At 35.8% G+C, this 24,173-nt stretch overlaps 1 protein-coding gene across 1 annotated transcript in view; it reads right to left on the reverse strand.

Moving 5' to 3' along the window:
* The window catches only part of LOC128069508 (sodium/hydrogen exchanger 2-like), a 127,264-nt gene that overhangs the window by 80,620 nt on the left and 22,471 nt on the right, over positions 1-24,173 (reverse strand). Inside the window, exons 4-5 of the mRNA XM_052662679.1 lie at positions 15,362-15,579; positions 10,533-10,729 (exon numbers count right to left, since the gene is read on the reverse strand). Of these exons, the coding sequence (XP_052518639.1) occupies positions 10,533-10,729; positions 15,362-15,579 (415 nt within the window). The remainder of the gene's footprint in view (positions 1-10,532; positions 10,730-15,361; positions 15,580-24,173) is intronic.

Genomic DNA, 24,173 nt, shown 5'->3' on the forward strand with positions numbered 1-24,173 from the left:
TATTATTCGTGATCCCTGGATAAGAGAATGGCAACCCACTCCAGAATTCTTGCCTGGAGAATCCCCATGGACAAAGGAGCCGGGTGGGCTACAGTCCATGGAGTCACAAAGAGTCAGACATAACTGAGTGAATAAACACACAATGAGAATAAGCTTGTAAAAGAAACAGAGAAAGAGAAACCAGAGAAGTAAGAGGATAATCAGGAAGTCAGTTGTCACAAAACACAAAAATAATATTTCAAGAATGTGGGAGTTTGACTTGTGTAATCCCTGGGAAAGCTCAAGTGAAATGAGAATGGCAAATAACCATTAGTAACCTTAATAAAAGAGATGTGAGCAACAAAGTTTTATGTGGTCAAGAGAGAACATTACTTCAGTGTAGTTGTAGTGTGTTTTAAGTAGGAGTTGCTTGAGCCTGTTTAAAGTTGATGGGAAGAATCTAGCTGAGAAGAGTGTAAATATACATGAGAGAAAATAAATGATTGAAAACACAAGACAAAAAAGGAATAGATTACAGAGGATAACTTGAGATAGAAACCCCCAGCTCTATTATAAGAAACAGAAAGAAGAGGATAGGAACAGATACAGTTATGTTGGGAAGTTAAAGGCTCTTCCGTGGATGACTACTGTAAGCCAAGTTGCTCTTTGCAGAGTTCTCTTTCTTTAGCTTTGTTTTGTCTTTTTAAACCAAAGTATGGTTGAATGCAAAATAAGAGAAGATGAGATTTGCCCTGGGATCTACATTTGGAAACAAGGACTTTAATAAAGCTTTATGAACTGAAGTAAGAAATATAAAGTGGAATATAGAAAAACCTGGCTGCAAATAAACAAAATCTACTGTTTTCAAATGAACTTCCACACTACTTAGTCAATTTAAAAATATTTTGTAAAAGCATTCCCATGAGGGTTCTATTTTTACCTTATTTCAAAAATATGGAAAGAAGCAGGTAATAATTTTCATTAATGTTAAGGTTACAACTTAAAAGAATCTCAGGGGTGTCCTAGTTCTTCATCAACTCTTCAGCACTTCTGAATGACAAAAAATGCCTTACCGTGGGCCTGATTGCTTTAACACACCAAATAAGCATGCCACCCCAAAAGCTTCCTCTCCAATTTGGAGCTATGCAATATTTTGTAAATGCATATGAATTGCTCAAAGTCAGGTGATCATCTTATTCACACGGTTTTCATAAATAATTTCACATAATTCCTGCTTTTTAGATGATATTTCAGTTATGCAATTCCACTAAATTCATTCTGACATTTAAAAAAATCACCATACAATGCTTTCATAGGATATAACTGGATCCTTTAACAGTGTTTATCACAGACAAAAAGCTTCCCACCATGAGCAGATCTGTCTAATGACCTGTCTTTGAAAGGCTGACACCATGTTTGCAGCATTAAACACTTTTACATGACTCTCCATCTTCATTTAACTTAATTCATTCTATTCAGTCTACCATGGATAGATCAAAATTAATGCTTTTTTTTGCATTTTTTTCTTGGTTCTTTATTTAAATTTATTAACATGTACATAGTGTCCAAAATCATTATAGCACTTGATTACAACTTTATCTTTGTTTTTGTTTTTTTTTAATTTTTATTTTTTCTTTATTTTACTTTACAATACTGTATTGGTTTTGCCATACATTGACATGAATCCGCCATGGGTGTACATGAGTTCCCAATCCTGAACCCCTCTCCCACCTCCCTCCCCATATCATCTCTCTGGGTCATCCCAGTGCACCAGCCCCAAGCATCCTGTATCCTGTATCGAACATAGACTGGCGATTCGTTTCTTAAGTGATAGTATACATGTTTCAGTGCCATTCTCCAAAATCATCCCACCCTCTCCCTCTCCCACAGAGTCAATGAGGTGTATGAAACTGGAGCTGATTATACAGAGTGAAGTAAGCCAGAAAGAAAAATACCAGCACAGTATGCTAACACATATATATGGAATTTAGAAAGATGGTAATGATAACCCTGTATGCAAGACAGCAAAAGAGACACAGATGTATAGAAAATTAATGCTTTTAAAATAAAGGTGTCAAACCAACCTGACTCAGTGACATCTCCTCTTATAACTCATTTTACTTATTTTGTACTATTATACTCTGGTCTTTTAAAGATGTAGAATTTAAACAAAAAAAAAGAATAAAAAAATATAAAAAAATAAAGATGTAGAATAGTTGAGAAACAAAATTTTATTCTTTATGTTTGAATCTCTGTAGTAAATCATATATATGGTTAAGTGAAGCTTGAGTAAATCAATAAAAATCATGGTTTAAAAAGATAGTCTTGATTTCAAACCTCTACTACAAATGTTCATAATTTATATTCATACTCCATTTTAACTTTTATTTACTATTTATTCATTTATTTCCTTGCTTCAGAAATTTATTGCACATTTCATTGGAGCCACACTAGTAGACTGAGTATATAGTGGTGAATAATTTATATTTATTTCCTGCATTCATGGAATTCAGTTTAGCAAGGAGACAGACATCAGCCAAGTGGAGAAGAGAATGGTTAAAAGATAGATTATTGTTGCTATGCTTTAGTTGCTAAGTTGTATCCAACTCTTTCATGACCCCATAGCCGGTAGCAAACCAAGTTCCTCTGCCCGTAGGATTTCCCAGGCAAGAATGCTGAATGGGTTGCCATTCCCTTCCCCAGAGGATCTTCCCAACCCAGAAATCAAACTCACATCTCCTTCATTGGCAGATGGATTCTTTACCACTGAGCCCCTTGGAGAAGGAAATGGCAACCCACTCCAGTATTCTTGCCTGGGAAATCCCATGGACAGAGGAGCCTGACAAGCTACAGTCCATGGAGTGGCAAAAGAGTTGGACACAAATTAGCAACCCCACCCAAAAAAATAAAAAAGGAAAACAGATAGATGATAGATATAGTGATACGTTCTATGAAAATGTTCAAAACAGTAAGCCCAAAATGGAGATGTTTATACTAAGCCCCCCACCATCAAACCAAGGCTTAATTTAATTACAGTTTCTGCTCTCCCAGAAATGAAATCAAACATACTTACATAGAGTGGTCTGGGAATTCTTCTCTGAGGAGGCTGTACATAGCTGAGGATTGAAGCATGAAAAGAAGATGGACATGCAAGGAACTTAGGAGATAGTGTTTTGGGGAAAGTGAATGACATGTTGGAAGAAGAAAAAGTTTGTCAAGGTTGATGCAGTTCAAGAGGCTTAAAACACAGTGAACAAGGTGGAGAATGGCCACAAAACATGGCGTTTCAAAGGTAGACATGAGCCATACTTGTTAGAGATAGCTTATAGTCATGCTAAGTGTTTTGGAATTTATTAAAAGTCAAAAAAGAGCCAATAAAGGAATTTTGGAAGGTATGTAATACAATTTGTGTTTTAAAAATATTGCTTTTGATTTTGTGGGAATAATAGATTAAAAGAGGAAAGGAAAATGGAAAATTTTAAGGCAGTTCAGGAAACGTGATGGCAATTTGGACTAAGAAGATGGCAATGGTAATAGAGAATAGCACAAAGATTCCACAAGAAGATAGATATGAGAATACTCATGAAAATACCATTTTAAAAATTAAAAAGAAAAGCTTTATCAACTGAAAGGACAATTAATAAATAAATTGGTATATAATCATAAAATGTAGTATGGTAGAACACTGACAATTAATGAGCTACAGCTACTCACAACTATATAAATAAATATTAGTAACAAAATGTTAATGTTAATAGACCCAAAAATTCCAGAAGGCTATATGCAAAACATGGTTGGATGAGATGGAGAGAGGATGGGATGGTTGGATGGCATCACCGACATGATGGACATGAGTTTGAATAGGCTCCACGAGCTGGTGATGGACAGGGAAGCCTGGCATGCCGCAGTCCGTGGGGTTGCAAAGAGTCGGACATGACTGAGCTGAACTGAACTGAACATGTAAAACATACATATACACACCCCCAATAGACACTTTTTATATAGTTAAAAAATAATTTAAACTGATCAATATATTATTTATGTGTGTGTCTATGTGTATAATATGTGATTTCAAAAAACATTTTTTAATAGACAAGAGAATAATAAATGATTTATTCAGGAAATCAGTCACCTGTAAAGAGAGAGAGAGAGATGAAAGAAAATAGGATAGTGCATGGCATAGATTAGTATTAACTTTCTTGGGTTTAGTGCTGGGCTCACAGCTGTTAGAAGTATTGAGTGAATGAATGAATGAATAAATGAATGTCAAGAGTTGGACACAACTGAGTGACTAACACTTTCACTTTCTTTCAGCACGCTCTCCAGGTGGCTCAGACTATAAAGAACCTGCTTGTAATGCAGGAGACCAGAGAAGGAAATGGCAACCCATTCAAGTATTCTTGCCTGAATAATTCCATGAACATAGGAGTCTGGCAGGCTACAGTCCATGGGGTCACAAAGAGTCGGGTATGACTGAGTAACTACCACTTTCTCTTTCTTTCACTGGGTCAATGATTCAAATTGGTGTTGGTGTTGTGAATCAAAATATATCATTAATACAATTTTGTATATCTAAAATTTTAATCAAGTACATATATTGAAGATATAAAAGAAAAATCCCCCCAAAAAATAAAAAAATAAAAAATAGATATCTAAAAAAATAAAAATAAAAAAATAAAAACCACAGGGCTTGATGTGAGGGATAAGTAAAAAGAAATTATCAAATATGTAGTCTACATTTCTGTAGAATGTCTTTGTAAATGGGTAGATGACAGTGTCATTTACTAAGATAGAAGAAAAACAGATTAGGATCAGATTTATCCTTTGTAGACATATTGGCTATGTGGACAAAAAAATAAATACTACCTGCCCTTCCAATAAACAATGAATGCTTCCTGCCACCAGCCTTTGCAGTCATCCTCAAAGTTATCCCCTTAGGGGAATTCAGAATGGAAAAACAAACAAACAAACAAACAAACAAAACAGGACACTGCCCCTGGAAAGTTAAGATTCATGTCTAAGGAATAATTTCAATGCACTCAGTCTCTTACATCTTCCCATATATAGAAAAGCACTGAAATTATTAACTTGGGATGTTTGGTTTTTGTAATTAGCAATGTTTTTATGTTGGACAACATGCTTTTTTTTTTTTTTTTCCCAGCAAAACCTCCTATATATCCTGGCTCCTTTCTTACCACTTTTTAACACTTTCTCAGATGTATCTGAGAGGCTTTTTCCCAGGCTATAGTCCCCAGTAAGCTCACTAAATAAAACAAAACTCACAATTTTTAGTTGTTTTTTTTTTTTTTCCCTGTTCACAGCTGTGATGTTCTTATGAGACATCCAAGTGTAAGTATCACATAATAGTTGAATGCAAATATCTAGACCTCTGAGTAGATAGCTGAGCTGGAGACAAACATTTAGAAGTCATCAGAATTTATATTGTACTTGAAGCCATGAAAATGAATATAAACATCTAATGAAAAAGTATAGTGAGAATTGAATGTCCAGGACCTAATACTGAAGAACTCTCATATTTAGAGACCCAACAGAAAAGGATCATCCAGCAAATTCCCAGAAAGACAGAAACACTAGGAGGGTATGATGTTAAGAAAAGTAAAAAAAGAAAGCATTTCAAGAAAGAAGTTTTAAACTGTATAAAACTCTGCTGACAAGTTTTATAATGTTAGGAAAAAGAATTGTCATAACTTGGGATTTTGATGGTCTCCTGCATTGCAGGAAGATTCTTTACTATATGAACTACCAGGGAAGCCCTTTTGGAAGCCAGAAGAGATCTTTTGGCAAGAATAATTTTGGTGGAACAGTGAGGGCAGAATCCAAAATGTAGGTAAGCAAAACTGATAAACTGACACAACGTGTGAAGATAACTTAAGTGTGCTCAGTCATAGTGATAATAACAATATCATCTTATAAATACAATGTCTCTTAAATTTATATTATTATTTAATCTTTATAACAAAACAGCCCTGAAAGATAAGTCCTGTATCCTCTTTCTACAAAAAAAAAAAAAAAAGAATACTGAGTAATCATTTAAATGTCTGAGATTAGAAAGCTCATCTGGAATGAAGTTGTGATTAGCAACTAGGTCTTCTGATTTCAACTTTAGTACTCCTTTCCCCTCAAGAAGAATAATGGGGTAAAAATGGCCAAATCAGAATATCTCCAGTATAACACAGAAGAAAAACAACAACAACATGTTCTCCTGATCATGGGCCAGGCACTCATTTACCTGAAGCATATCATGGCAATTTTATCAATATCTAAGAATATATATATATATATATATATATATATATATATATATATATATATATATAGTACTTTTGCTCTTTTCTCCCCAGTGGGACTTCATTTTCAAACAAAATTTAAATTTCTGCAAATATTGTCACCACTAGATGGTACTAGAATAACATGAGAGGTTCTCCAATGTACAATATGTCTACAACTGCAATCATCCAACAATATCCCTGCAAAACACCTCAGCTCTTCAATTAGGGTCTTAAATGGATTATAGTACAAATCAATGGTCAAAAAAGACATGTCAAGAGTGAATGTTGACATTCTAGGAATCAGCGAACTAAAATGGACTGGAATGGGTGAATTTAGCTCAGATGACCATTATATCTACTACTGCAGGCAGGAATCCCTCAGAAGAAATGAAGTAGCCATCATGGTCAACAAAAGAGTCCAAAATGCAGTACTTGGATGCAATCTCCAAAACGACAGAATGATCTCTGTTCATCTCCAAGGCAAACCATTCAATATCACTGTAATCCAAGTCTATGCCCCAACCAGTAACACTGAAGAAGCTGAAGTTGAACTGTTCTAAGAAGACCTACAAGACCTTTTAGAACTAACACCCCAAAAAGATGTCCTTTTCATTATAGGGGACTGGAATGCAAAAGTAGGAAGTCAAGAAACACCTGGAGTAACAGGCAAATTTGGCCTCGGAATGTGGAAAGAAGAAGGGCAACAACTAATAGAGTTTTGACAAGAAAATGCACTGGTCATAGCAAACACCCTCTTCCAACAACACAAAAGAATACTCCACACATGGACATCACCAGATGGTCAACACCGAAATCAGATTGATTATATTCTTTGCAGCCAAGACGGAGAAGCTCTATACAGTCAACAAAAACATGATCAGGAGCTGACTGTGGATCAGAACATGAACTCCTTTTTACCAAATTCAGACTCAAATTGAAGAAAGTAGGGAAAACCGCTAGACCATTCAGGTATGATCTAAATTAAATCCCTTACGATTATACAGTGGAAGTGAGAAATAGATTTAAAGGCCTAGATCTGATAGATAGAGTGCCTGTTTAACTATGGAATGAGGTTCGTGACATTGTACAGGAGACAGGGATCAAGACCATCCCCATGGAAAAGAAATGCAAAAAAGCAAAATGGCTGTCTGGGGAGGCCTTACAAATAGCTGTGAAAAGAAGAGAAGTGAAAAGCAAAGGAGAAAAGGAAAGATATAAGCATCTGAATGCAGAGTTTCAAAGAATAGCAAGAAGAAATAAGAAAGCCTTCTTCAGCGGTCAGTGCAAAGAAATAGAGGAAAAGAACAGAATGGGAAAGACTAGAGATCTCTTCAAGAAAATTAGAGATATCAAGGGAACATTTCATGCAAAGATGGGCTCAATAAAGGATAGAAATGGTATGGACTTAACAGAAGCAGAAGATATTAAGAAGAGGTGGCAAGAATACACGGAAGAACTGTACAAAAAAGATCTTCACGACCCAGATAATCACGGTGGTGTGATCACTAATCTAGAGCCAGACATCCTGGAATGTGAAGTCAAGTGGGCCTTAGAAACCATTACTACAAACAAAGCTAGTGGAGGTGATGGAATTCCAGTTTAGCTATTTCAAATCCTGGAAGATGATGCTGTGAAAGTACTGCACTTAATATGCCAGCAAATTTGGAAAACTCAGCAGTGGCCAGAAGACTGGAAAAGGTCAATTTTAATTCCAATCCCAAAGAAAGGCAATGCCAAAGAATACTCAAACTACTGCACAATTGCACTCATCTCACATGCTAGGAAAGTAATGCTCAAAATTCTCCAAGCCAGGCTTCAGCAATATGTGAACCTTGAACTTCCTGATGTTCAAGCTGGTTTTAGAAAAGGCAGAGAAACCAGAGATCAAATTGCCAACATCTGCTGGATCATGGAAAAAGCAAGAGAGTTCCAGAGAAAACATCTATTTCTGCTTTATTGATTATGCAAAGCCTTTGACTGTGTGGATCACAATAAACTGTGGAAAACTCTGAGAAAGATGGAATACCAGACCACTTGACCTGCCTCTTGAGAAATCTGTATGCAGGTCAAGAAGAAAGAGTTAGAACTGGACATTGAACAACAGACTGGTTCCAAATAGGAAAAGGAGTACGTCAAGGCTGTATATTGTCACCCTGCTTATTTAACTGATATGCAGAGTACATCATAAGAAACACTGGACTGGAAGAAACACAAGCTGGATTCAGGATTGCTGGGAGAAATATCAATAACCTCAAATATGCAGATGACACCACCCTTATGGCAGAAAGTGAAGAGGAACTAAAAAGCCTCTTGATGGAAGTGAAAGAGGAGAGCGAAAAAGTTGGCTTAAAGCTCAGCATTCACAAAATGAAGATCATGACATCCGGTCCCATCCCTTCATGGAAAATAGATGGGAGAATCATGGAAACAGTGTAAGACTTTATTTTTGGGGGGCTTCAAAATCACTGCAGATGGTGAGTGCAGCCATGAAATTAAAAAACGCTTACTCCTTGGAAGAAAAGTTATGACCAACATAGATAGCATATTTAAAAGCAGAGACATTACTTGCCGACTAAGTTCTGCCTAGTCAAGGCTATGGTTTTTCCAGTAGTCATGTATGGATGTGAGTGTTGGACTGTGAAGAAGGCTGAGCGCTGAAAAATCGATGCTTTTGAACTGTGGTGTTGGAGAAGACTCTTGTGAGTCCCTTGGACTGCAAGGAGATCCAACCAGTCCATTCTGAAGGAGATCAGTCCTGGGATTTCTTTGGAAGGAATGATGCTAAGCTGAAACTCCAGTCCTTTGGCCACCTGATGCAAAGGGTTGACTCATTGGAAAAGACTCTGATGTTGAGAGGGATTGGGGGCAGGAGGAGAAGGGGACGACAGAAGATGAGATGGCTGGATGGCATCACGGACTCAATGACCGTGAATCTGAGTGAACTCCAGGAGTTGGTAATGGAGAGGGAGGTCTGGCATGCTGCAATTCATGGGGTCGCAAAGAGTTGGACACGACTGAGTGACTGAACTGAACTGAACTAATCAATGGGAAAATGTAAATGTCAATGATGACGTCTCTAGGAGTAAGATGCATTTGAATATTTGGAGGAAATGTAAAATCAAAGGAGACTATTAGAGAGGTTCCCTGGTGACTCAGACAGTCAAGAGTCTGCCTACAATGCAGGAGACCTGGGTTCATACCCTGGGTCAGGAAGATCTGCTGGAGAAGGGAATGGCAACCCACTCCAACATTCTTGCCTGGAGAATTCCATGGACAGAGGAGCCGAGTTAGCCCCAGGCCATGCGGTTGCAAAGGGTCAAGCATGACAGAGTGACTAACATTTCATTCCATTTCATTTCATTTCATGACTATTATTGATATAGTATCAGAGATATTAAGTAAGAACTCTAAAACATATAGGAATTTTAAGTTTATTCTTTAAAATGACTTCGTATTTTGAAGTAGTATTGTGCTACATGATACATATTAAAGTGAAAATCAGTTAGCCAGATAAAAGCACAATTTGATTTAGGACAGGTTTAATAAAATTCATTAAGTTTTAAATTAAATTTATAAGCACTTAATCTTAGTCAGTTGTTTACAAACAAAATAAAACCTTCAAAGCCTAAAGAATTATCTCACCCATTCTAGAGAAATAATTATTTTAAGGAGAAGCCTGCCAAATTCACATCTTCTGACTTGTCTTCTCCCACTACATGAACACACACACATATTTACCATCATCATTCTAGTTAAAACTTTTTAGACAAAATTTGAAATACTATCTCATTAAGTTGCTGAATATGTTTTAAGATATTTTTTCCAATGTTCTTTTGGCAAACTGTATAAAATCAAACTGCAGTAAATTGGGGATTAAAGAGAAATGATAATATGGGCAGGATAAAGAGAAAATTCAAGAGAAAAGCTTCTTTAGAATTAAATTCTTAAAGTATTTCATTCATTTCCTCCTCTGCACTCAACCCCAACCTTACCTTTTTAAGTAGCTAAAATGCAAGTTTTACTTGTAAAACTGTTGGTGTCAGCTACTTAAATAAATGGTACCTTCATCCATTCCCCTATTACTTTAAAAAGAAATATCTCAGCTTTGGCAAATGTTCTGTTTAAATTATTGTAGAGACTGTTTCACACGCTATAATTGTCTCTCCTAAATATAACTCAGTTCAAGACCTAGAAAGAGAATGTTGGACTATTCATATCCATCTAAGTGGAAGATTTCAAATTGTACTATTTTGTTTTGTTTACCTGAACAATAACAGTAAAGAGGATAACAACTGTGGTTGCTGTAATGAAGAGCTTCTTTCTGGAAAACTCTGGGAGCAGAAAAACAAGGGAGAAACAGATTGCTCCCCTCAGTCCTCCATAGGCTATAATAAATTGGTCCTTTCTGGTGACTGTATTCACATGACATTTGTTCACGAAGAAAGTCAGCACAAGAACGCCTAAATTTTTGAATAAGAAGAATACTTGAGTAATTAATCAACAGAAGGAAATGCTACAAATATAATAGTGTTAAACTAGATTGAAATTCTAAGGATTTGTGATGAATGATTTAAAAGCCTAAACGAGCTAAACTATTAAAAGATTTCCTCAGAGAGCTTTCTTTAAACAGCTACATTTTATTTTGTTTGCATTTTGGTTTTTCCTTTGATTCGTTTCTTTTTTTTTTTTTTTTTTTTTTTTTTTTTTTTTTTTTTTTTAGAATGAAAGCAATGCATTTCTCTTCTTTAGGGCTATGTGGACTAATCCGGGGCATTCTGCAAAATAGTCTCTACAAACAGAACAAAACATTTCTCTTCATAAATGCTAGTGAGTAGACCCAACTAGTGAACTAAATGTTAAGTACTGTGACCTGTGTTGGTTTTAATCTTCAATGAGCCAGGATTCCATATTCCTCAAGGCTTCAAAAACAAGATATGTTTTCCCCTGTTACCCAGAATCTAAAGTTCTGAGACTTAAGTCTCAGCCAAAGATTTTTACTTCTCACATTTGTTGGTAGTGTCAAAGAGTAGGCTTAAGCACAAGAGAAGTATTTTCTCATGTACCAGTACTATTTGAAGGGCGCCAGTTAAACATTTGTCCCACAGATCTTACTCCCAGTGATTATGTTTTGAGAATCTTATTGTGAATGAGTTTAGCAGATAATTTACTTCAAGACCAGAAAGGCAAAATTCCTTGCCAAGTGGGCTGAAAGTGGGGACTCTTACACAAAATTTGAGCTGAAATAAGTTGGTCAGCAGACAATTTAGCCAAAATTGATCTGTTTGGAAAAAATATCATATCCTCTTCATTGTAATATGGTATTGGCAATTTGGAGAGCCATGGGAGGAGTCTTGCAGCCTCTGTATATGACTGAGAATCTTGGTTCATTTTTCTGTTTTTAAAAACATTTTAATTTAATAGATATATTTTAAATAGTGCCAGAAAATGAAAGCATAGTCAAACTATTAGAGCAGTCACAGTTAAATTAAAATAAATGAGAGCTAAATCCACTGAAAGTTTAAGATATTTTAATTATCTTTTAAAAACTGTCTCTTTAGCTCTTTTAATTTTCTTTCATATTACTACAAAAGTAAATGTAGCTTTTAGAGAAAAATATAAATATGCAAAGGAAGCATATAGCACCTATATTCCCACCCATCCAGAGAAAAGAATTCCTAACACTTTGAGTCTGTTTCCAAAGCCACACATGACTGTTTATATCATTATTTTTTTCTAATAATAACTGTTTTATCTACACTTGAACACTTAAGATGTTCCAATGATGCCTAAATATATGTAATAAAATTTCTAATCAATCTTTTTCTGTATAGTTACCAGAATTCAAGGCTACTGACATTATATTTGAGACCAAGTTATCATTTTGATTAAACAGAAATTCATCCATCATATTTTGAGTTAAATTGCATTTTGGACAAGTGAGATGAATTGATTCAGTCATATTGACATTGTCAGAATGCTAACTTTATAATTTTATTATTTATTCTATGTGGATTCCCAAACCAAAGGAATGAAAATATTCTACTGAAACCTTCTAATTTAACAGACTTACAAAAAATATACATCATTTAATATAGCTAAAATCCAAAGGGGGAAAAAAAAACATGGCCTCCTATGGCCTGTATTCAGCTCATCTTTCCTCTATTTAGGCACAAAATTAACCTAAATCGTGATGTCAGGCTTAAAGGAAGTACAGATACTTCATTGATTTATGATAAAGATCTTTTGCTTTTCTCTTCTCATACCAAATATAGCAATTATCTACATATTTTAATTTAGGTATAAAATGGTATTGGACAGAGGATTTGTTTCATCTCATGAATTTTCACACAAAATTTCAAAAGGGAGGGGATATATGTATACCTATTGCTGATTCATGTTGAGGTTTTACAGAAAACAGCAAAATTCTGTAAAGCAATTATCCTTCAATAAAAAATTAATAAATTAAAAAAAGCTAAATTTACAAATCTATAGAAATCCTGGTGTTCATCTTTAATGTTTGCTCTTACTAGGCCTTAAAATTTTACTACTCTTTTTTTTTTTCAATTGAAATATAGTTGATTTATAGTGTTGTGTTATTTTCTATTGCACAACAAAGTGATGCACTTATACACGTATATATATATATATATATATATATATATATATATACTCTTTTTCATATATTTTTCCCATTATGGTTTATTATAGGATATTGAATATAATTATCTGTACTATACAGTAGGATGCTGTTGCTTATCTATTTTATATATAGTAGTTTGTATCTGCTAATCCCAAACTCCTGATTTATTCCTCTTCCCTCCCATTTCCCCTTTGGTAATTATAGATCTCTTTCTATGTCTGTGAGTCTGTTTCATAAATAAGTTCATTTGTATCACATTTTAAATTCTACATTTAACTGATATCATATGATATAAATTAAGCATGGTATAAACATACTAAACTTAGTATGATAACATCTAAGTCCATCCATGTTACTGCAAATAGTATTCATTCTCTTTTCTGGCTGAGCAGTATTCCATTGTATACATGTACCAAATCTTCTTTATCCATCCATCTGTCAATAGACATTTATGTTACTTCTATGTCTTGGCTATTATAAATAGTGCTGCAATGAACATTGGGGTGCATGTACCTTTTTGAATTATGGTTTTCTCCAGATATAGGCCCAGGAGTGGGGTTGCTGGATCATATGATAGCTCTGTTTTTAGATTTCTGAGGAAACTCCATATCATTCTCCATAGTAGTTGTACCAATTTACATTCCCAGCAAAAGTGATTGAGAGTTCCCTTTTCTCAATCCCTTCTCCAGTATTTGTTATCTGTAGATCTTTAATGATGGTCATTTTGACCAATGTGAAATGCTATCTCATTGTAGTTTTGATTTGTATTTCTCTAATAATTAGCATCCACTGACTCAATGGACGTGAATTTGAGCAAACTCGGGGAGATAGTGGAGAACAGAGGAGCCTGGTGTGCTGCAGTCCATGGGGTGGCAAAGAATTGGACATGACTCAGCGACTGAACAACAACAATAATTAGCAATATAGAGCATATTTTCATGTGTCTATTGTCCATATGTATGTCTTCTTTGGAGAAATGTCTATTTAGGTCTTCTGCCCGTTTTTTTAATTGAGTTGTTTTTTGTCATTGAGTTGTACAAGCTGTTTGTATATTTTGGAAATTAATCCTTGTCAGTCACACCATGTGCAAATATTTTCTCCCATTCCATAGATTGTTTTGTTTATGGTTTCTTTTGCTATGCAAATGTTTCTAAATTTGATTCAGTTCCATTCATTTATTTCTGCTTTTATTTCTATTGCTTTGGGAGACTATAGGTCTTAACTTTTTATAGGAAAATATTTTCAGTTATTCTTGGCATTTTTCTTTCCATCAGCTATTTTTTATAGCACATGAGCACAAAGTAGACTTTTTGTTCATTTTATTTAAAAAGACATTTAGATTAAAAATAATATTTTATAACTCTAGTGAGATTTTCCAGTGGGCTCAGAATAAATTAGAAATTGCCTTCTGTGAACTTGCATGACATTTAGCTTATAGTTTCACTGTTAGTGTCAACCTAAATACATTTCAATAGATAATAAAGCATACTCTGGCCAGTCTTATTATTCATTCTTAAAATTACAAGCAAATCTGCCCCTCAGTGTTGCTGGGGTAATTTTCATAGTCTCCAAAGAAAAGTCTACAATGATTCTGTTCATGTGTTGAGGATGTGGAAAATAGAGATAGAAATGTCAAAAAATACGATAAACTATAAATTGTGTTTCTATACACACTACAACATGTAAGATTAAAGAGACAGCTTAATTTAAGTAACAATGAAGCTGTGATGTTTTTAGGATGAAAAATATGCTTACACGTGTATTTCACTTCAGTACCAGTGGAGTATATATTTTTTAATGTAAACACTGGATTAGAAGAGGGTTTGCATGCCTGCGTGGGTACTCAGTCACTTCCAACTCCTTGTGACCCCATGGACTGCAGCCAGCCAGGCTTCTCCATCTATGGAATTTTCCAGACAAGAACACTGGAGTGGGTTGCCATTTCCTATTCCAGGGATCTTCCCTACCTACGGATCAAATTCAGGTCTTTTGAATCCCCTGCATTGGAGGCAGATCCTTTACCACTGGTGCCACCTGGAAAACCCAATAATAATAGTACTAAAGAATAACATTTACTGAGAATTTATGATGTACCAGGCTGTATGCTAAACTCTTTGATTACATTATATCATAAAATTCTCACAATAGTTGGCAAAAGTTTATAGTGTCAACTATTCTCATTTTACAGTTAAGGACTGTTACTTCTAGCATGATTATATGATTTTTTCGAAGTCAAAAGGCTATGTAGTGAAGCTAGAATTTGAACTCAGTCTGATTTTAGAGCCAGTTTCTTAACCTTGCTATTATGGAGTCCCTGCATAAGTGAAGAATAGAAAACAGTCAACTTATGAAAAGTAAAGCAAATAAAGCATATTGGAATTTTAAATTTGTTTCTAATGCAATCTCAAAACAAGCTGACACATTTTACATAAAAAAGCAATATTCACCATACCTAATGCTCTCCAAATAAGACAGAAAATGACAGTGAAACAAATGTAAGGCCAATTCCATTCGTGGTTATTTCCAATGGTAGAAACACCAAGGAAGATGAAGATAAGAGTGTCACTAACACTGCTCCACATCTTCATGAAGTACTTGATAGTGGTATGGGATTTCTGAGAAATGTTAGCTTCCACATAGCGTTTCATGCTCATAGCACAGGCAATAACTCTAAAGAAGAGGAAAAAATCTGTAAGAGTAAATATTTGCATTTAACTTTAAGGGAAAGTGATCACACAAATGCTGTTGAAGACTAAATTAGGATCTCTGTTACTCTAGATGCCTTACTCCATTCCAGAACATAAAAAAAACATGCCATTTCCTCAGAATTTATACAATAACATTTCTAAGACAATCAAATGCTTAATTTTCAAAATAAATGACAGCTTCTGTGTCCTTTTGTGTGCTGAGAATAATGTGTCTGCTTTATCATATTTAACATTGTCTAATCAGTCATTCATTCAGTGTTTAGTCACTCAGTTTTGTCTGACTCTTTGCAATGCCATGGACCCTAGCCTGCTGGGCTCCTCTGTCCATGGGATTCTACAGGCAAGAATACTGGAGTGGATAGCCATTCCCTTCTGCAGGGGATCTTCCTGACCCGGGGCTCAGACCCAGATTTCCCTCATTGCAGGCAAATTCTTTGCAGTCTGAGCCACCAGGGAAGCCCATTGCCTAATCAGTCTTCTTTAAATAGGGTTGCACTGACAGGTTCTAATAATTAGTTAGCATCAAATACGCTAAGAGGCAAGGGTTAATATGAGAAATAATACATACTTGTAGCCTCTAAAGCACTACTGTTATAAATAAAGCAATTTTTGATAATCAGGGAGTGTTTTACTGTTTTATTCTCTTCATTATGCTTTCAAGATTATGTTGTTATATTTTTGTTGAATAATCTTTTCCAAGCCCTACTCTAGAGTATTTTGTTGCACCTTTCAATCCATCAAAATGATTTATTGCCTGCAAGACTGCCTTCCCACTCTTATTCATTTAAGGATCAGATATTTAGATATTTTCTTAACAACTGGGAGCAGGGAAGGGGGGAAAACATTGTATATGAGATGAGCAATAACCTATTGCCACCCCATGCTAAATTATTTTTAAATTACTCTCTGCTGAAGATGTGGGGAGGAGTGATAGATATGCACACGGTTGTATGAATTTTAGAAAGAAACATGTTCTACTACCTCTAATACAAACTTTCAAAAATGCAAAACTCCCAGAAAATGGCTCACATTAAAAGCCTTAAGGGTAAGAATGCCAAACTAGGAATCTGAGATGCAGACAGAGGAAGATATGATTCAGCTTTGTAAGTCCACATTTTTGCTCATGACTAGCCCAGACTAAACAAACAATAATAAATCTTGTGGTACTCAAAGCATAAAAACCATCAGATGCTAATCCTTAGTCTAATCCAATCTACACTGAAAATGGCCAAAGGATTACCATACAAAAAACACAAAGTAGTAGGTAAAACAATGTTGAGCAAGGATCTAGATGTATAGATATACATTATTTTTTCTATTATATATATACACACACACACACACACACACACACACACACATATATATATATATATATATATATATATATATATATATCTGAATCACTTTGCTGTACACTTGAAACTAACACAGTATTGTGAATCTACAATACTCCAATAAAGTTTTTAAACATTTCAGCTTTGGTTAAACCTGCACTCACAAAGGAGAGTTGAAAAGACTGATTCACCTTCAGCTCCCTTAATATCAGTAACATTTCTACTTATAGTTACCACAAGCCCTCTTGGATTGCTTCAGTCAGATTAAATCCAGGAAATTCAGTTAGAGGCACTGATTTAAGACAGTTAATGATTTAAAATGCCAGTAAGTGTAGCTAACATATATGTGCTTATTTTGTGGCAACTATGTATTATAGGTATTTTATTTATTTTATCTCAGTTAATTTTCACAATGATATTTATGAGATAGACATTGTTACTATTGAGAATGTCACAGGTGAATGAGGCCAGGAGAAATTAAATAACTTTCTCAAGATCACTTGGCTTGAAAGTAGCAGCTCTGGGATTCAATCTAATCAGTCTCTAGAACCCATGTCCTTGACCACCTTGTTATATATTTTACATATACACAATGTATTTCAGTTGTGTGAATGATGTTCAATGTTTTTTTAAATGTGACATGTTTAATCAACATGATGTTTTACTTTTCCATTTGTTTTGGAAGTTGGTTACCTTTCTTACTCACTTGCTTTTTATTTTTCTGTCATTAATTGGGTATTGAAATGCTGACATTCAGCATCAGCCCAATATAAACCTCCCCCCCCTTTTTTTAAGAAACACTATTAACTGTTTCACATTGAAAGAAATAGAATAAGAAGTTTATCTGACTTTTCATTTCTTTTCGCCTCACAACAGCTTACATAAAGACTTTTTCAGTTGATAATTTCAATTTTTGAAGATACAATTTCAAATTATTTATTATACTTAAAATCAAGTATTGTTACCAACATATATGTTGGTTTTCTCTGTCAAGTTGCATTTTTCTCTCTAGTCAATTTAGTTCTAAAGAGCTGTCTTTCCTGTCATTGTTATCTAATGTTGCTTCCTTCTTCTCTAAATAATTTTGGATTTTTTCCAGAAACTGGAAGAGTTCTTTGATGAAGTTCAGTATTCTAGGCCAACAGTTTTTTAATGTTTTTAATTGCTCTATTTTCATTTTATTCTCAACTACTTTAGGTAGATAGGCTTGGTCAACTAGTAAATTACCAGCCTTTTAAAATGTAATAGACAACTATCTGCTCTCAATCTTTTTTAGAATTTTGCTTTCAGTTATAGTTCTTTGTGCAAATTTTGAAGGAAAAAACTGAGTTCCTGTATAAGTGTAGGTGTCTCATGAATGACCAGTTTTATTTGGCTAGTGAAAATTTATTTTTTTTATATTTTAAAACAATTCCTGGATAATGTTTAAAATATCTAAAATAATTGGTAATCAAAAGCTTTAAGTGAACTGTCAAGTGCTAATTAATCTCAAGAGAATGTATTCCTTTAATACTTTCACTATGTTTAATAATTTTTCCTAAAAATAGCATTTGGTTACTTGATAAGTATCATAAATGTCTTGTTTTCCAACCTGTTACATGCAGGTTTTATTCTCATATCTTATTCTGTTAAAGAAAAAAAAGAAAGAAAAGAAAGCAGCTCAGTAGCCACAAATGTCCATTCTTGTGGGTCAATTTGTGATTCTTTGAGAGAAATGGAATAATGAAAACCTCAGACAGTAAGATTTACATAGAGAATGAGCTGAAATCCCTGTAATACTACATACTGTCTGGTGTCTTTCAGCACAAGACAGTTCTTCATTTGCATCTTTGAGTATCTTAGGGTTGGTAACCAATTAACATATTATCTAGAATATATTATTGCCAACTTACATGCACTATGACCACATCTAAAGCAATTTACAGTTGATAAGCTGCTTAATATTTACTGAGAGGTATGCTGCATTGTGTGATTTTCCCCTCAAACAAGTCCCTACTCTAAATCACTTTATGATCTTAAGAAAAAAAAATGTCACTCTGCAAGTACATATATTAAATTAGAAATATAATTTGCATATAAATTAATTTCAAAGATGAATTGTATTTTTCTTTCTTGTCTGTTTTCTACCATGTTGTTGTTCAGTCACTCAGTCATGTCTGACTCTTTGCGACACCATGGGCTGCAGCACAACAGCCTTCCCTGTCTTTCATCATCTCCTGTAGCTTGCTGAAACTCATGTCCATTGAGTTAGTGATGCCATTCAACCATCTCGATCTCTGTCGCCCCCTCCCATCCTTCCTTTAATCTCTCCCAGCATCAGGGTCTTTTCCAGTGAGTCAGTTATTTGCATCAGGTGGCTAAAGTCATGGAGGTTCAGCTTCAGCATCAGTACCTCCAATGAATACTCAGGGTTCATTTTCTTTGGGATTGATTGGTTTGATCCCCTTGCTGTCCAAGGGACTCTCAAGAGTTTTCTTCAACACCACAGTTCAAAAGCATCAATTCTTTGGTGCTCAGCCTTCCTTATATTCCAACTCTCTACTGGAAAATTCATAGCTTTGACTATATGGACCTTTGCTAAACACGATGGCAGAGTAGAAGGATGTGTGCTAATCTTCTCCATTGAGGACTCCAAAATTACAGCTCACTGCTGAATAACCATTTACAAAATGTTGGGTTGCACCAAAAAAAAAAAAAAAAAAAAAAAGACATCCCACGTCCAAGGGCAAAGAAGAAGGCCCAACAAGATGGTAGGAGGGGTGACATAGAATTTAGAATCAAACTCCATATCCATCAGTGATGCCCAGAGGCTCAAACAAAACCTTATGGACACGAGGAAGCAAGGACCCACAAGAGACTGATCCAGACATGCCCTTGAGTGTTTAAGTGTCTCTTGCAGAGGCATGGGTCAGCAGTGGCCTGCCACAGTGACCGGGGCACTGGCTGCAGCAGATCTGGAAGGCATGGTGTGTGAGCCCCACCATAGAGCCCCACCATAGAGCCCCTGAGCAGACAACCCACAAACTGGAGAACAATTATACCACTTAAGTTCTGTTGTGAAATTTCTAGGGTCCACAATAGATTTCCCAACCTGGGGATCTGGCAAAGGGACTGAGAAGCCCCAGGGAATTTGACTTTGAAGGCCAGTGGGATTTGATTACAGAACTTCCAGAGGACTGGGGAAACAGACTCTTTGAGGGCACAAACAAAACCTTGTGCACACCAGGACCCAGGATAAAGGAGCAGTGACCCCACAAGAGACTGAGCTTAGCTTGTCTATGAGTGTCGAGGAGTCTCCAGCAGTGGCATGGGTCAACAGAGGACTGTCGTGGGGTTAAGGCCAGTGAATACAACAGTCCTGGCATAATACCTCTTGAAGGAGGTCACTATTACTGCCATTGCCCCTACCATAGTTTTGCCTCAGGCAAAACTACAAGGAGGGAACACAGCCCCACCCATCAATAGAAAATTGGATTAAAGATTTACTAATCATGGCCCTGCCCATCAAAGTCAGACACAGATTCATCCACAGCCAGTCCCTGCCATCAGGAAGCTTCCAGAAGCCTCTTATCTTTATCCATCAGAAGACAGACAGAATGGGAACAATTAAAGAAAACTGACTAAACTGATTGCTTTGATTATATCTTTGTCTAATTCAATGAAACTATGAGCCATGCCATGTAGGGCCACCTAAGATGGACGGGTCATGGTGGAGAGTTCTGACAAAACATAGTCCACTGGAGAAGGGAATGGTAAACCACTTCAGTATTCCTGCCTTGAGGACCCCATGAACAAGATGAAAAGTCAAAAAGATATGACACTGAAAGATAAACTCCCTAGGTCGGTAAGTGCCCAATATGTTACTAGAGAAGAGTGGAGAAATAACTATAGAAAGAATGAAGGGATGGAGGCAAAGCGAAAATCACACCCAGTTGTGGATGTGACTGGTGACAGAAATAAAGTCCAATTCTGTAAAGAACAATATTGCATAGGAACCTGGGATCTTAGGTCCATGAAGTATGGTAAATTGGAAGTGGTCAAACAGGAGATGGCAAAAGTGAACATCAACATTTCAGGATTCAGTGAATTAAAATTAACCAGAATGGGTGAATTTATCTTATGACATTATATCTATTACTGTGGGCAGGAATCCCTTAGAAGAAATGGAGTAGCCCTCATCGTCAACAAAAGAGTCTGAAATGCAGTACTTGGGTCTAATCTCAAAAATGACAGAATGATAGTTGTTCGTTTCAAAGGCAACCCATTCAGTATCACAGTAATCCAAGTCTATGCCCCAACCACTAATGCCAAAGAAGCTGAAGTTGAATGGTTCTATGAAAATCTACGAGACTTTCTAGGGCTAACAACAACAAAAGATGTCCTTTTCTTCATGGGGGACTGGAACGTAACAGGAGGAAGTCAAGAGGTACCTGGAGTAGCAGGCAAGTTTGGCCTTGGAGTACAAAATGAAGCAGGGCAAAGGCTAACAGAGTTTTGCCAAGAGAATGAACTGGTCATAGCAAACACTCTCTTCTAACAACACAAGAGAAGACTCTACGCATGGACATCAGCAGAAAGTCAATACTGAAATCAGATTATTTATATTCTTTGCAGCTGAAAATGGAGAATCTCTACATTGTCAGCCAAAACAAGACAGGGAGCTGACTACAGCTCAGATCATGAACTCCTTATTGCAAAATTCTGACTTAAATTGAAGAAAGTATGGAAAATGACTAGGCCGTTCAGGTATGAACTAAATCAAATTCCTTCTGAGTATACAGTGGAAGTGACAAACAGATTCAAGGGATTATATCTGATAGACAGAATGCCTGAAGAACTATGGACAGAGGTTCGTGACATTGTACAGGATGTGGTGATCAAGACCATGCCCCCAAAACAATAAATGCAAAAAGGCAAAATATTTGTCTGAGGAGGCCTTACAAAGAGCTGAGTGAAGAACACAAGTGAAAGGCAAAGGAGAAAAGGAAAGATATACCCATCTGAATGCAGATTTCCAAAGAATAACAAAGAGAGACAAGAAAGCCTTTTTAAGTGAACAATGAAAATAAATAGAGGAAAACAATAGAGATCTCTTCAAGGAAATTGGAGATACCAAGGGAACATTTCATGCAAAAGTGGGAACAATACAGGACAGAAACAGTAAAGACATAACAGAAGCAGAATATATTAAGAAGAGTGGACAAGAATACACAGAAAAATTCTTCAAAATTATCTTAATGACTCAGAAAACCTAATGGTGTGATCACTCACTTAGCATCAGACATCTTGGAACATGAAGTCAAGTGGGCCTTAGGAAGCATCACTATGAGCAAAACTAGTGAAAATGATGGATTTTAAGCTGGGCTATTTCAAATCCTAAAAGATGATGCTGTGAAAGTGCTTCACTCAATATGACAAAAAATTTGGAAAACTCAGCAGTGGCCACAGGACTGGGAATGGGCAATTGAAATTCCAATCCCAAAGAAGACCAATGCCAAAGAATATTCAAACTACCACACAATTGCTCTCATTTCACATGCTATCATGGCCATGCTCAAAATACTTCAAGCTAAGCTTCAATAGTACGTGGACAAAGAACTTAAAGATATACAAGCTGGATTTAGAACAGACAGTGGAACCAGAGATCAAATTGCAATATTCATTGGATCATAGAAAAAGCAAGATAATTCCAGAAAAACATCTACTTCTGCTTCATTGAGTACACTTAAGCCTTTGATTGTGTGGATCACAACAAACTGTGGAATATTCTTAAAGAGATTGGAATACCAGACCACATTACCTGCCTCCTTCAAAACCTGTATGCAGGTCAAGAAGCAACAGTGAGAATCAGACATCAAATGTCAGACTGGTTCCAAATTGTGAAAAGAGTACACCAAGGCTGTATATTATTACCCTGCTTGTGTAACTTATATGCAGAGTACATCATGAGAAATGCTGAGCTGAATGAAGCACAAGTTGAAATCAAGATTTACAGGAGAAATATCAATAACCTCAGATATGCAGATGACACCATCTTAATGGCAGAAAATGAAGAGGAATCAAAGAGCCTCTTGAAGAATATTAAAGAGAAGAGTGAAAAAGTTGACTTAAAATTCAACATTCAAAAAATAAAGATCATGGCATCCAGTCCCATTACTTCATAACAAATAGATGAGGAAACAATGGAAACAGTGGCAGACTTTATTTTCTTGGGCTCCAAAATCACTGTGGACAGTGATTGAAGCCATGAAATTAAAAGACACTTATTCCTTGGGAAAACACACACACACACACACACACAAAACTATGCACACCTAGACAGTATATTACTGTCTAGTTACTTGTACTTTGCATTTGGCTCAGACGGTAAAGCGTCTGTCTACAATGCGGGAGACCCGGTTTGATCCCTGGGTTGGGAAGTTCCCCTGGAGAAAGAAATGGCAATCCACTCCAGGACTATTGCCTGGAAAATCCCATGGATAGAGGAGCCTGGTAGGCTACAGTCCATGGGATCACAAAGAGTGGGACACGACTGAGCAACTTCATTTCACAGACAGCATATTAAAAAACAGAGACATTACTTTGCCTACAAACGTTCATATAGTCGTGTTGCTCAGTCATGTCCGACTCTTGCAATCCCACAGACTGTAGTTTCCCAGTGTACAAAAAAACTTATGTTTACTTTGTACTGTAACCTATTACATATGCAACAGTATTATTTCTGAAAATCAACTGTACATACCTTAATTTTAAAAGCTGTTATTGCTAAAAATGCTAGCCATCAACTGAGCCTTCAGTGAGTTGTAATCTTTTTGTTAGTGGAGAGTTCAAAATATTGTAAGAATTACCAAAACGTGACACAGAGACATGAAGTGAGCAAATGCTATTAGATCAATGGTGCTGATAGACTTGCTCAATGCAGGATTGTCACAAACCTTCAATTTGTAAAATATGCAATAACTGCAAAGTGCAATACAGTGAAGCACAATAAAATGAGATATACCTTCACTAGACTTAAACAATTTCAGGTATGCTTTATTTCCTACATTCTACATACCTTATGATTTCCCTTTACATAACAAGCTCTATATGGGGCAATAGTAAATTGCTATAAAATTGTTATAACTATTTACCTCTGTATGTAGTGGCTAGGACTAGAATCTACAATCTAAAACTTGTATCAGAAAAGAACCATGTCAAATCTTTACCGGTAATAATC

This window comes from Budorcas taxicolor, chromosome X, assembly GCF_023091745.1.
Source record: "Budorcas taxicolor isolate Tak-1 chromosome X, Takin1.1, whole genome shotgun sequence".
Lineage (NCBI taxonomy): Eukaryota > Metazoa > Chordata > Mammalia > Artiodactyla > Bovidae > Budorcas > Budorcas taxicolor.